Below are 14457 nucleotides of genomic sequence, written 5' to 3'. Positions count from 1 at the left end.
CTTTTTTATATTCCACATTTAAAATATGAATACAATTTTATTTTAAAATTCGGATCTGTAAACAAATTTATTTTACAGAATTATACTCTTGTAAACATTGCAATGGTTTTGAAAAAGTAAGTAATTTTTTTAGAAATCATTTTAAAAAAATTACTCAAAACGTAAATGATGTAAACTTCTTACATGAAACAATATATTTTACTGTTAATTTAGCTTGTTAAAACCTTATATTCTTTAAAGGTTTTCTCTTATTTCAGTAAAAAAATGTTAATGAAATAATTTGATTATTAAAATAAGCGTAAAAAGTTTTCAACCAATTATTATTGTTAACCACATTATTTATACTTTAATGAGGCTCTATTCAGAACATTTTTTTTCAACACTGACTTAGCGCACTCTGCTGATGCATTTGAAAACTAATTCACGTTCCAATTAAGCTTCAGCATTATGCGGCATTGTACGGCACTGAGTCGCATTATGCTCTGTAATTGGAAAACGCACCAAGTAAGCATTATGTATTTATATTCCATTAAGCCGGGCCACAATTTTTTCGATTGAATAATAAAATATTATTAGTGTTTGGACTTCTTACACAGCAAAGGTTAGTAGGTAACAACTAACGCTTTTTGTGTTATATATAAACTGGTGAACATTTTTTATTTAAATATATTATTAAATCCCCTAGTTCATATTATCAATGAACATAATACTGTAATTATTATTTTTATTCTATACCAATGTTATTTTTGATTATACATCTACTCATTTTCACAATCTGTGACATGAAACCACTCTGTTTATATGTCTGTCTGTAATAGTACCACAGATAAAAGTTAAATATGTCAAAAAAAATAAAAAAAAACACCTTTGCCATCTAGAGGGCGCTGCACGGCTTGTTGTCCGGTTTTTCATTCGACATAAGACAAGTAAGATGGCGGCGATTAATGTGAAAGGCGAAACGTTGTAATTTTTCTGCTTGTAAATAAAAGTAGCAGCAGTTTTCAAACGTTCAATAACAATAAGAACCGCGACGTATATTTATTTCCCAGTATCGATAATACGTGACAGTTTTGCGACTAATTTATGACGGTTCAAGTGCTTCTCCGTTTCACAATAGACAAAACCCGTCGTCACGAGCACAAGAAGAGTCTAGTCGAGGCCATATTTACGATGTTATCTGTTTTGTGAGCGTCCACTGAAACCACATTGACATTATTTATAACAAAACTAAAGAGATGGTACGTTTCCTCAAGCTTCAGTCTTTAAATTTATTACAAACGATCCATAACCTGGGTGTAAGTATGTTGTAGCGCATTGACGCTTCTGTATGAGCGGCAAATTATCATCAGCATTCGATTCATCGTCTACTTACTTCGTCATAACAGATATGTTGTATAAACAGTTTTATTTTCTGTAAAAGTTTTCGAAGAATAAACACCGAAATATATATTACAATTTGTCTCTTATAAGATGCCCATCATTGTTATTGTTTATTAATGACATGTTGTTTCTTTTCAGGAGTGCAATTCAAGTACATAGAGGAAATATCTAAAAAGATGATAACAAGTGCTGCATTTAGTGGTATTTGATAATTTTACATTTGTAATTTAAATTATGGATGAAAGTGTGGACTTATATTGATATTATAAAAAAACAATAACAAGACGGAGGTGGTAATGGATCCAGTAGGACCATGGTCAGCATATGCTTCATACAATCGGCTAGCTGGTGTTCAGGCTGGTGCTGCAAGTGGAGATTTTCATCACCACCTGGCAAGCAGTGGAACAGGTTTAGGCAGCCAATCGGTGCCCTCAACCACAAGCCAATTGTTACTGCAGGCAGCTCATACAACTGCATCACTTGCAGGCCAATTGGGCTCTACCACTGCATCACCATTTAATCCTAGTAGTTTTTTGTCTCCACCAGCTGTAAGTTATGATGCTGTTTTCTCGCCATTATTTCACCACGCAAATCCTAAACCAGCACACTACAGTTCTTCTTTACAACACCGCCAAGTCATAGCACAAGCTCAAGCTGCTGTGGCTTCTAAGCAGTCATCTGTAGAAACAGAACTATCCTCATTAAGAGAGAATTATTCTCATCAGGCAATTGCCGCACAAGGGACTTCATTTTTTGATCAGCCTACAACTCCTGGTGGTACAGCAGGCCTAAGTTGGCAGGGCAATAATCAACTACCAAGTCCATTTGGAATTCTACCTCATGAAAGTGTTGTGCCGTCATCACCCAGCCCAGCTACAACAAAATCAGGGGCAACTTATGAAAATTTTAATGCTCATTTTGCTGCAGCTCAGACTTTAAATAATCACATAAACTCACAAATTACCAATGCTGGTAAACAAACAAACAGGTCAGGATCCCCAGCGACTGCAGCTAAACAACCTGTATCTTCAGCACCTTCAACATTTTTCCAATCTCCTTCAAGTTACGGAAATCAAAGTGACAATTCATATAGTACAAGTGGTTCTAAAAGTGGACTTTCAACACAACAGGATTATGCGGGAAGTAAGTCATATTCAAGTTCTGCAAGTTCAAGTGCTCATTCCCAACAAACTTGTATTGTGTCAACTCCACCTGTGACTTCTTCCTCCACCCCTCCAACTAAAGACTTCCGTTCCTCATCTTCCAACTCAACTCGCCCCTCATCCATTTATAATTCCCAGTCCCCCAAAAGTGCCAGTAGTGAAAAACCATCCCGACCAACCAATAGTAGTAGTGGTTTTGTATCACCCACACCTAAACCTCCCCAGGTTCAAACTAAAGCTCAAAGTAAAGTTTATCCTGAGATTAACAGTGAACAAAGAAAGAGTTGTGAATCCATTGATAAACTTCAGCCACAATCTTCTCCTATTAGTTATTCAATTATGGATGCTCCCGGTAGGTTAAGTTATAACAGCTCTAATGGAAGTTCTAAGTCAAATAGAATAGGTAACTCTCCTTACTCATCATCCCAGACTTCCAGTTTCAGACATTACCAAAGTGGTAATAATGTTGAAACTGAATATCATGTAAGAGCCAAGAGTAGTTCTAGCACTGACACTGGTTATTCTAGTAGTAGCTCTCAAAACGGTCCCGATTGTAGTATAGGTGCAGCCAAGCGACAGAGTCCTTTGCAAGTAGCCCCACAAACCTCACCGTTAGGTCATAGGTCTAGCCCTGCCTATCCCATTTATCACAGTCCTATGAATTCTATTCATTCTCCACAACATGGAGATCATTATGGTAAAGTAAATAATGCTGCGCCAAGATCTCCTTTAGATGCATCTATATCAAGACCCCCATCTCAAAATAGTCAAGTCGCCTATCCTTCAGTTATCACAAGGGCATTAGGTATCGAACAAGCTAAGTCATTTAATGAAAATCGGTATGACCGTAACCAAAATTCTGCACCCAACTGCTGGGAGTCTGAACGGCAAAGAAAATTTGCTAGTAATGGTAATACCGGTGGAAGCTCTACTAATTATAGTAATATATCGGAAAATAATACTCATAATGAAAAGACAACGTCTCAATCTCAAAATTCTATGGATAGGACCCTAGGCTTAAGTGAAAAACCTAATTGCTTTGATAGTAATAATGTAGCTTTACAGGATTTATCTAGCTGTCGCGGTGATCCTATGAGTATAGTTAAGAATTTACAAAGCCTACAACAAAGTTGTCAAGTACAAGAATCAAAACCAAGTAAAACCGTAACACCTGTAGTGAGTGCCCCTCCAGTAGCTAAAGTTACCAGAAGAAAAAGTACTGAAAAACCTATACCACATTCAAATGAACTTACCAATGCTGCAGTTATGGCCGACTACTTAGCTAGTAGAATACCGCCACCAGCACATAGTTCAACAAATAACCAACAGCAAAACGGCAGCTTTTTTGACTTTGAGAGATGGAACCTTCCTCCCCCACCTCCAAAAATGTTCCCCGGTACTTCAGCTTTTGGTTCTCAGGCCCCTTTACATGCTAGTAATTTTAACCAACATCAGGCCTTGGCAATGCAGCACAGTCATGCATTAACATATTTTCCACCATTTCACTTAGGACCCCATCCCGACTTCCAATCCTCTGTGGAGTTAACACCTTTATCTTCATTCAGTGAAACTCCACCTTCGGCTTCCTCGTCATCGTTTTCAACTCCTGAAACTCGTGAGGAGGAACAGCCCAAGGTGGTAGTACCCAATATAGAGGAAGAACTCGGTTTCCTTGCAGAACAACGCGCTAACACTTCGACGACGGTAGCACCCACTTCACAGCAGCAGAATCTTAACAGTGCCTCGCAAGACGCTACTTCGAAAGTAATGGAAAAAAAATTCAACGTTCCCGTCACGGGCCCGGGGTCGGGCTTTATGGCTTCTTATTTAAAATTTTTGCAAGGAGAACGCGACACGTCTCCTCCGCCGGCCGGCCGAGGCGCTCGAAAGTCTACGTGGTCGAGAACGAACACCAATAGTAATACTGTCAATAACAAGGCATTTAACCCCAATGAAGTTCCAAAAAACCCATGCGAGGCAAACTCAACCCAAAGTGCGAATGGCGCGATGGCCTCCTCGAGCGTGCTAAATGCCGGGATGGCTCTAAACAACCCGGTGATGAGTCCGGCGGCGGGGATGAACTCCGCCGGTCTATTGGGTGCTAATCAGCTGCACGGAGCTCAGTCGAACCTGTTGGGTTCGCAGCCGAAAGGCGTCGAGTTGGACGACCCGAGATATTACCATTTGAATAAGGACAGAAAGAGAAAGTACGACGGCACCGAGGAGGCCGCCTACGACGCCGAGGAGGAAGCGCGGCGGATGAACAAGCCCGTGCTGAACGTGCCCAGTACGCCGCTGAACGACAAGGCGAAGAAAGGGCGCGCGGCGCTTAGCAAAGCGCCTCCGTCTGCGGCCGTAGCGCCTCAGCCCGCCTCGGCCAAGAAACCCCGAGCCCCGGCCCCCGCGCCTGCGCTGCAGCCGGTGCCGCAGCAGCAGTACTATTACCAGCACCAGCCCGACGAAGGTGCGTTCAATTTACTAGATTTCCATTTGAGAAGTAGAGCGCGATGGTGAAGAACTAGCCCTGAGGCTTGTATGACAGGAGCAAGCTAACTGCTCCGGCAGCCAAACGTGAAAACTTGTTACACTTTAACTGTGATATGTAAATTTTTATTAGATGAAATCTATTATTATTATTGCCTGTAAATAGTTTCTATGATAAAATGTGATGTATCTATCTTAGAGTTCGATATTTTAGGGTTACTCTGTAACAAGATTTCACAATGATTGTTGTTTATGACACGTTATAAGTGCCATTTAATTGTAAATTGTAGAAATTGTGACTCTTGTCATACTCGCTTTTGAAGGGGTGCTACCATAAATAATTCCAAAAATGTGGTATATTTTTCTATGGGTTTGATACCAGTGGGTGTCTTGTAAATATAAAATGTATTGTATTTACAGTATTCGGTTTAGTTTGTACTTATGATAGTGTATTCATATTTCGCTGTTAGCAAAGTGATTTTATATTATAAGGAAGACGAACTGCATAATAATTTGACGGTTAAGCTGAGAAAATATGTATTTAGAAGGACATGCCCGGAATATACGTTTTGTATTTCTATTTGTTATTTGTTTATGCACAATTCTCAATATTCTATGTAAATACTTTTGTATAATAGAAGGAAAATCATAAAATAAATGCGAGTATATTACTGATTATTGTGTTACATAATTTTAGTTTGTAATTATTCCTGGTAGCACCCTTCAATTCGCCGATTTAGGATAACATGTCCATTGTTAATGCGTTATTTATTAGTGAATAAATAAATTTGTAATAATCGTAACATATGGTATAACGTGCACATGTTATCCACATTGGTGTAGTTCGTCACCATCCCTTCCTTTCCCATCCCGCCATATTTTTTCAATTTTTATAATTTAAAAAAAATTTAGGTTAATAACTCGGATTACAGGTAATATATTTTTATTAATATTAATTGTATAATACTTAATATTTTATAACAAGTTTCTATGTTAGTAGGTGCTCATTCTGGTGCTTTGGGATATGGTTACGGATCGACGGAAAATGATGCGAACTCAAACCGGAAGTTGCATAATATTAAAACCCATCAACAAATTCCCAATACCGGTCAAATAGATAATTCACGGCCCATTGAAGAAATGCCGTATCAGGTAAATACTTATTATCTCTAGCTATTTATTATTAGTGTGTGACCCGCTTTGATATCCAAAGTGGAAATACCATTGTATGAGTATGTGGGGTGTTTGAAATCGCATAGATTTCCTCTGCTAATTAGAGCTGGCATTATCAAAACAATATTTGGTGTTACGGATTTTTTATAGAACGGGGGGCAAACGGTCAGGAGGCTCACCTCATGTTAAGTGATACCGCCGCCCATGGACACTCTCAATGCCAGAGGGCTCGCGAGTGCGTTGCCGGCCTTTTAATAATTGGTACGCTCATACGAGATTCATGGAATCACCAATATTATTTATGCTTACCTTAGCGGTCGTAAACCGCCAATGTTTAAAAATAAGGTTTTATATTTTTAATAATAGAGAAACAAAATAGTGTATTTATATACATTTTAATTAAACCAATAACATTATTTAGCAGCAAAAACAGTGTTGGTCTAGTTGCGTCATTATGCTACTCTCATGCAAGGTCGTAAGTTCGGTCCCCGGGTGTGCACCAATGGACTTTGTGTCAAACAGAAGGCTGATCACCTAGTCTATGAAATAAAAAATATCAATGAAAAAGATGCAATATGATGCCAAGTGTATAGGGATATAGGGTTGTAGTGGCACTGGATTATTATCAAAGGCCCATTTAATTTTAAGAGGAGATTATAAGAAGAGTTATTTTTAATAGATGCTTTTATCGGACTTTTTTTTCTGGTAAAGATATCAGTTCTGAGAAATTATCAAAAAATATTTTCCTTATTTATGTTATTACATTCACCGAATCGTTAATTGATTTTTGCGTTTAATTCTAATGATTGCGTTTGTTATTTTATTTATTTTTGGACATATACATATAGAGTTACATTTTCGTAATTTTTCTAGTAGTAAGTATACTCCTTAAATTACTAAACCTAGTGGTGTTTTATCCAGGTGACGTACGTAAGAGCGATTCACTTAAGGGCTGAAAATGCATGTGTGGAACACCCCTATTTTCATAAAGCTACCAACGGTTTTGGTCCCTTTTAAAATATTTTTTTAAATCTAAATTCGCTATTTACAAATCCTGGTGGAGATTCTTTGTCTGAATTTAATTATCATTCTTATGGCGTTTCAAATTTATCGATTTAGACGTAAATATGTAATTTATATTTTCAGTCCGGTGAGTTCGTAGCGTTAAAAAATGAATTGGCAGAAATGTGGCCGACGATATGGAGGGTAGACGGAAAAACGCTATTACAAAAATACGAGCCCTTCGAAGATAACGGAAAAGTTTTGTACAGGAATATATCAACGGTAATTTTTTTTTTCCTTATTTGGTTAGGGGCCATTCGAGTATTACATAAGCAGATTTAATTCAATTTATCCCCCCTTCCTCTTGTCAGCAAAAGTAAGCAAATCTCTTTTTATAATTTATTTCTTTGTAGGAATCGTCGAAGATGCATTTCGTTTTCAAGCATAGACAATGTGTGGGTAATAAAATAAATTATTATTGTTGACGTTATCACCAAATAAGAAAATCAAAGACCCCCTTCCTATTGCTTACGTAATACTTGAATGCTCCCTGACGCAGTTTTAATCGCGTTAATATTATTAAAAACATTGCTTAGTAACGCGTAGTTCAAACCCCTCTTCCACCCCTATAACGCTTTGTAACTTTTGACACCCCTCCCATTACCTAATACATGAACGGTCCATAATTTGCTAACCTTACCTCTAGTGGAAGTACATAGCAAAATTACTTTAAAAAACTACATTTTTTTTTTCGTACATGTAGTTTTTTGTATGTATGAGATAATAATTATAATACAATAATGTTAATTTTATGCAGTAATCGGCCCATCCTATTGACATTTCAGTATACAGTATGGAATCCCGAAAACAAGAAATTATACACACAAGTGCAAGTGAAAATTCGGTCCCAAACCCACCTCGAAACAATAGTAGAGTTAGTGAGAAGTGAACTCCAAGGAGACGACTGCCATTTCATAGAGAAACGGATGCTTGAGACCCAAATGTATCAAGAGAACTTCGAAGTGTATATACAAACGTTAATATCACACGCCTTAGACCCTAATTTCCTTACAGAAATATTTCAGGAACAGGGTGAGTATATTTATCATCTAGATGCCCTCGCGAACATCGTTTGTCCTTAATATTTTTGAAGTGAAAACTTATTTAGCGACGTACACTTTTTTTGGAATGGGTAAAAAATGTTAAACTCGCGTCAGGACACGTGACCTGATCGAAAATTCGTAAGACGGATGGAGAGTAGACAGCTGGCGCGGCGTATTTAATGTAATATAAATTGTCTTGTTTGTGTACGATAGCGCAATAAATAAATATTGTATTCTACCACATAAATGATAGTAATTTTATACTGATAAAGCAATTCGTGCAAAATTATTCCCTAACCATTCCAAAATATCAAAAATGCACAACGTTAATATTCAAGTTTTCACTTCTGCCGGCACTCCCGGAATGCAAGCCGTCGTTTTTTTACTTAGCCTACCTTATTTACATACCAACATATGAATATTTCTCTAAGCTACCCTTGCAATTTTCCTCTTTTTTATATACATATTTTCAAATTTTTCTCGTCATAAAAACGTTCCTAAGAGTTGAAGAAATAAACTTAAAAACATACTCGAATGGGTCCAGTTGTCTACGAGATTTGTGCTTAACGTTTTGCTATTCATTTTTATTTATATAGATTCGTAAGGCAAACTAATTGGGAAATTTATTACCCATATTTAATATTATATAGTACATTTGGTCCCGTTTCCTATTAGACATAGGGCAGACATATTTCTGTGTTTGATTTGAAAGCATGGTTTTCTGTGTCTACCAACGCTACCAGAACGAGGCTATAAATGTCAAATCCAATTAGCAAAGGTTTTCAAAGGACCTAGATTTATGTACGAATTTATGTACGTGACGAATGTATAGAGGCCGCTAACCAAGGCTAAAGAATATTTTTTCTAAAATATGTAAATATCATCGGCCTACATTCAGTTTTCGTACGCACTTGTGTACACTTAATTACCTATTTACCGAATATTTCGTGAAAATTTTGTTTTGACTTTCTTGGAATTCAATTTTGTTGCCATATTTTTTAGTAGAATTAAAAACAACATTTTGCATTGATATTTCACCAGTTCACTGTTAAAAAAACGGTAAACATTAAAAACGATAAATTCCGTGCAGAAGTTTTTGAGTTAATCACGGACAGGCAGATAGAAGCGTCGTAGAACTTTTTGTATAATGTATAAGTTAGAAATATGTTGTCGTTGACTTCGTTCGACCGTTTTTTTTTAGATTTACTTTGCAATTCTGCCTACCACTAAAAAGTATTAATTTTTCGGGTTTAAGTGCCTGTGACACTCACAAATAACGTGGTATGGGAGCGTTCAAGTATTACGTAACGAATTTGTGGGGGGGGGGTCGTTTTGTAAAACGTTACGATGCGGGGCGGAGATTGAATTACGCATTATTGTTAATATTATTTTCGACTTTCCAGTACTTTACACTACATAATGTCACGAAACGAAAAACATCGTTACATGGGGGGGGTCAAGTAACTCTAAAAATTGTGTTACCTAATACTTGAACGCATGAATCTATTAATAACGAGATATAGATCGCCAAACTGTTTGAAATATAGTTTTCAGCCAATAAATATCTACATTACTACAAATACTTATTTATAAACGAACCAAACCAGTGTATATTTTTCGTCACGTTCTTTTACACGAGTGTGACAAGGACAACATTCAAGTATTTAGACGGCCGCTAATATTTACAGACGAGTACTTCCTATCGAACGTAAAAACGGTAGACGAGGTCACAGAGACCATGAGAACACGCGTCTCAAGTGGGGTCTGTGGTGGCGGTAATGGATCCCGGTCTTTGGATGCGGCGGTAGCCACATGGCCAGGATTAAGTGTGGCGGCTGGAAATGGTGTTTGCAGAGCGTGTGTGCGGCCGGCAGTCGCAAGACTATTGCTCTACGGACAGCCTTACAACCCTGCTACGTTGGAACCCGTCCAGCCAGATGCAAGACTGGCGTATGAGAAGGTATGTTTCTTTTTAAAACCAAGCCAATACATTTTTTCTTGAAACGCGCTATCGAAGTTTTTCTCGTTGGGCATATATTTGTCACAGTAAAATTGTAAACTCCATTAGATTGTAATCTATCTCGCGAGATTATGATGTCGGAATTATTGATTACCTACTATGTAATGAATAAATACTTGATATCACAATTCTTGAAGTGCGTTCAGTTTATTTGACTGATACCCGTGTTTCATTCCTAACTTTATGGACATAAAACGGTCAATTTTAAGATTGTAATTTGACGGTTTCACTTCGATAGATTACAATCTACCGAATAATACGTTAAATTGTAAACAGTGCGTTGAGGTTCACAATCTTTCGACAGTTCACAATCTCGCGAGATAGATTGCAATGTAACGGTGTTTACAATTTTACGGTGATATATACATCTCGATAATCGGGACTCACTAAACTGGTTGGGGTTCCTTTAAGTCTGAGGAAGAGTTAGAGGAAGGTCCTTCATCTAAAAATGCGTTTTAAATGGAATTTATTGTAGTTTCAATATCAATACCATAGGTATAGGAGATTTCTCTACTATAAAACATAATGTTTCTCTAAAGATCCTAATGCTTATTTTTTCTCATAACGACAGTATTACTTGGAATAAATTATATTTTAAACAAAAGAAAACCCATTTTCTTATGTTTCTATTTTATTTCTTTAGGGGTTCAAGTATTACGTCAACAGTAATTATTTACTTTTTTACACATATTACCCACACATTGTCTATGATTGAAAACAAAATGCATTTTTGTGGATTACTACAAAATTAATACGTTTATGTACTGTTATTTTTGAGAGCTTTGCTTACTTTTGCAAGAGGAGGGGGAGGGGTAAATTGTAGTAAATTTGCTTACGTGATACTGGAACGGCCTCTTTAAGGCCAAAAAAAATAATTTTCTTTTTTTTATTTATTTATTTATTTGCTCAACGGTATTCCTACAGCTACTTATTAAAACATATTCAAACAATTACACTGTACACAATAGCCAAAACGGAATACACATTTAAACATACACAAAGCACAGTTTCATCTATACAAATACAAGAAATATACAAAGAATATATGTATTTATAATAAATTCTAAATTCTAAGATTTTCATTGTTCATTATGCTAACACTAAAATATTATCCAACATTTATATTAGCTTAATTAAGTGAGTTAAATAGATTTGTAACACAAATTCCAGGAGTTCCTAGTGTGCGCGGCCTGCTGCGGCAGAGTGCAATTGTACACGAAGATATCTCACCAGAAGTACCTGATGTACACTGAATGCAGCAAACGTGTTGCCGAGAAGCGAATGCAGAACCCCAGCAAAGATACCACTGCCATACTCAATGAGCTGCTGGCTGATGAGCCGTGGCTCTCACAGGTGAGTGGGCTGAACATTTCCTTTGGTCATTCTTCCGAATGGAGCCAAACGGGTATGCTAAAGAAACCGCTAAATCTCAACTTAGAATTTTACACAAAATAACTTAAACTATAAGTGGATTTAGCAGTTAGCGTGCGACTCTCATACCTGAGGTTCGAGCCCCGGCTGTGCACCAATGGACTTTCTTTCTATGTGCGCATTTAACATATGCTCGAACGGTGAAGGAAAACATCATGAGGAAACCGACATGTCTTAGACCCAAAAAGTCGAAGGTGTGTGTCAGGCACTGGTGGCTGATCACCTACATGCCTATTAGATTTACAAATGATCATAAAACAGATTCAGAAATCTGAGGCATAGACCTAAAAAAAGGTTGTAGCGCCACTAATTTATTTTATGGATTCTTATTGATTTAGGGTCACCTGTTTGGACATGTTATTTGTAAATAATAAAACAATAAGGGAGCGTTCAAGTATTATGTAACGAATTTAGGGGGGGGGGTCCTCTTGTAAAACGTTACGATGCGGGGCGGGGATTGAATTACGCGTTAATTGTTAATATTATTTTCGACTTTCCAGTACTTTACACCACATAATGGTAACTCTTAGGTATAAAGAGTCACTAGGTGGTCACGAAACGTTTTACTATTGGGTACAGAAAAACGTTACGGTGCGTTACATGGGGGGGGGGGGGGTCAAGAATTGCGTGACGTAATACTTGAACGCTCCCTAATAATTTTTTTTTTTTTTTTCAGTTATTCCGTGACGTGCGACATTCTTGGGCGGAAGCAGAGTCGTGGGAAAGAAAAATGCGGCACGCGATGTCCAGACAAATGATTTAACATACGATGTAACATGGACAATTTATATGTGATTTGTGACATCGCTAGCATTTAATTAGATTAATATACTGTTGAATATAACGCCATTTAACCTCCATAGTTTATTCCATGTTCGATTCTAGCGGGAAAATATTTTTTGCAAAGCCTCACGAACTATCGAATAGTTTCTATGGAAATTCGGAATTGAACGGAAGCCCGAATAGTATTCGTGTAGTAATTAACGTGAATCAAAACTATTTAAAGTGCTTTATTCGCTTATAAGCCTGACATTTGAATAATAATTTTAATATTATTTTTATAAGGGAAAAGAAATATGTCTGTATGTTTGTTTTTGTTGCGAGGCGAAATTGACGTGGAATAAATTATTGGTTTGGTCCATATTTGACTTATCACATACCAACATCACTTTAGGCTGTTACTTATGTTAGTTGGTGCCAATTTTGCTGACTGTACCTCAAAATTAATTAAAACTTGCATTAATATGTCACTGGAAAGACTGCAAATCTTAGGGCTAAACCGATTTTGATGCATTTTAAGTGAGTTTGAAAAAGTATTAAACGCTTATTAGTCAAAAATTGGAATCGTTTAATCATAGAATTGCATATTTAAATAAAATTTACTTTTACTAACAATTCTCAATTGAAACTAACAACAATTTTAGGTCCGTATTCCAAAAGATATCTCGAGACACAATCTCCTCTTGAGCACTCTCAAATATGCAAAAGTTCAGGAATGATTTGACAGCTCTTAAAAGCAGATTTAAGATTGAGTGACGTTCTAGAACACGGGAGAACGTGTTCTAGAACGTCACACACTTTAGCCATTCATGGTAAATATTTGTTTAGCAATAGTCGATGAGCGGTAAGAATGTACCAATACTTAAAAGGCCGGCGGTATCACTTAACATCAGGTGAGCCTCCTCCCTGTTTCTTGTTCTATAAAAAAAAAATGTTGCTGGAACCTTTGTTTAAATCAATTGGAAGTGTTCTCTGTATCTGATGTATAGGATTACAGATGGAGAATATTGAAGCCCCCCCCCCCCCTTCGTGTAACGCGCCGTAACGTTTTTCTGTACCCAATAGTAAAACATTTTGTGACCACCAAAGTGATTCTTTATACCATAAAGGTATCATTATGTGGTGTAAAGTACTGGAAAGTCGAAAATAATATTAACAATACCGCGAACACACACCCTCCTTCCAAAATTCGTTACGTTATACTTCTGCAAAAAGAACATTTGTTGGGTATATTTAGGGTTTGGGAAATTTCTTCAAATGCGTCGTTATTTTTGTTTCTATCCTTGTATTTTTGATTCAGGAGTCCCATAATGCTTTTGATTGAAACAGTTCTATTATTTGCATTATTTTATCATTGCTCCACACTATGTATTATAAAGTCGCAAACACGTCCACACACGGCAACAAATCGTCATAGTCGTAGAATAGTGACGGATGTGACAAATAGTAAACTTTACGGGGCAGCCATTTCTAAATAATATAATCATGTTAGTTTTTGTCATAACTATTTCAATTCTTATTCTGTTATTATGAAAATTGGCATATAATCAAACAAAAGGGTTTGTTTTAAAACAAAATAAAAGTAATAACATTAAATTACACAGTTTTCTAGAAAAATCACATTTCTATCAAATCCGTCACTTTACCGACTGATTAATTTGAAATTTAAAACATGGATTTAATGTAGCAGTAATATTTAGTCATTGTAGTATCCAAATATGATAAAAAATGTTTTTTTTCAAATCCGACATTTAAAGAAAAAAATCTTTTACATAAGAAAGATTAAAGTTTTGTATTATTATAAATTTACAATTATTTTTTTATTACAAAAAATATGTCAAATAATTGTAAATTTATAATAATACATAACTTTAATCCGGTAAAAGTTTTTTTTTCTTTAAATGTGTAAAGGTTATGTTAA

General features: G+C 36.5%; 1 protein-coding gene across 3 annotated transcripts; it reads left to right on the top strand.

Annotated features, from left to right (window-relative positions):
* The first annotated feature begins 888 nt into the window (after positions 1-888).
* On the top strand, positions 889-14024 carry LOC125061263. 3 transcript variants are annotated; one of them, XM_047666598.1, is made up of 9 exons: positions 889-1238; positions 1519-2523; positions 4222-5007; positions 6025-6179; positions 7347-7484; positions 8048-8294; positions 9994-10265; positions 11496-11678; positions 12433-14024. In XM_047666598.1, the coding sequence occupies exons 2-9, from the start codon at positions 1677-1679 to the stop codon at positions 12517-12519; spliced, it is 2715 nt and encodes a 904-aa protein (XP_047522554.1). In that variant the 5' UTR covers positions 889-1238; positions 1519-1676; the 3' UTR covers positions 12520-14024. The 3 variants fall into 3 exon arrangements, with proteins under 3 accessions (XP_047522554.1, XP_047522553.1, XP_047522552.1); XM_047666597.1 differs by having other exon boundaries at positions 1519-5007; positions 6028-6179; positions 12433-14022; XM_047666596.1 differs by having other exon boundaries at positions 1519-5007; positions 12433-14022.
* Positions 14025-14457: the final 433 nt, after the last annotated feature.

Source organism: Pieris napi, chromosome 23, assembly GCF_905475465.1.
Source record: "Pieris napi chromosome 23, ilPieNapi1.2, whole genome shotgun sequence".
Taxonomy (NCBI): domain Eukaryota; kingdom Metazoa; phylum Arthropoda; class Insecta; order Lepidoptera; family Pieridae; genus Pieris; species Pieris napi.
The sequence above is the reverse complement of the archived record's forward strand: the minus strand, read 5'-3'. Positions and strand labels throughout refer to the sequence as shown.

Excerpts from the sequence above, each read along its gene's own strand:
- LOC125061263 (XM_047666596.1), top strand. The coding sequence starts at position 1,677 with ATGGATCCAGTAGGACCATGGTCAGCATATGCTTCATACAATCGGCTA. Across the intron at positions 10,266-11,495 it reads CAAGACTGGCGTATGAGAAG|GAGTTCCTAGTGTGCGCGGC; the intron begins GTATGTTTCTTT and ends CACAAATTCCAG. Across the intron at positions 11,679-12,432 it reads ATGAGCCGTGGCTCTCACAG|TTATTCCGTGACGTGCGACA; the intron begins GTGAGTGGGCTG and ends TTTTTTTTTCAG.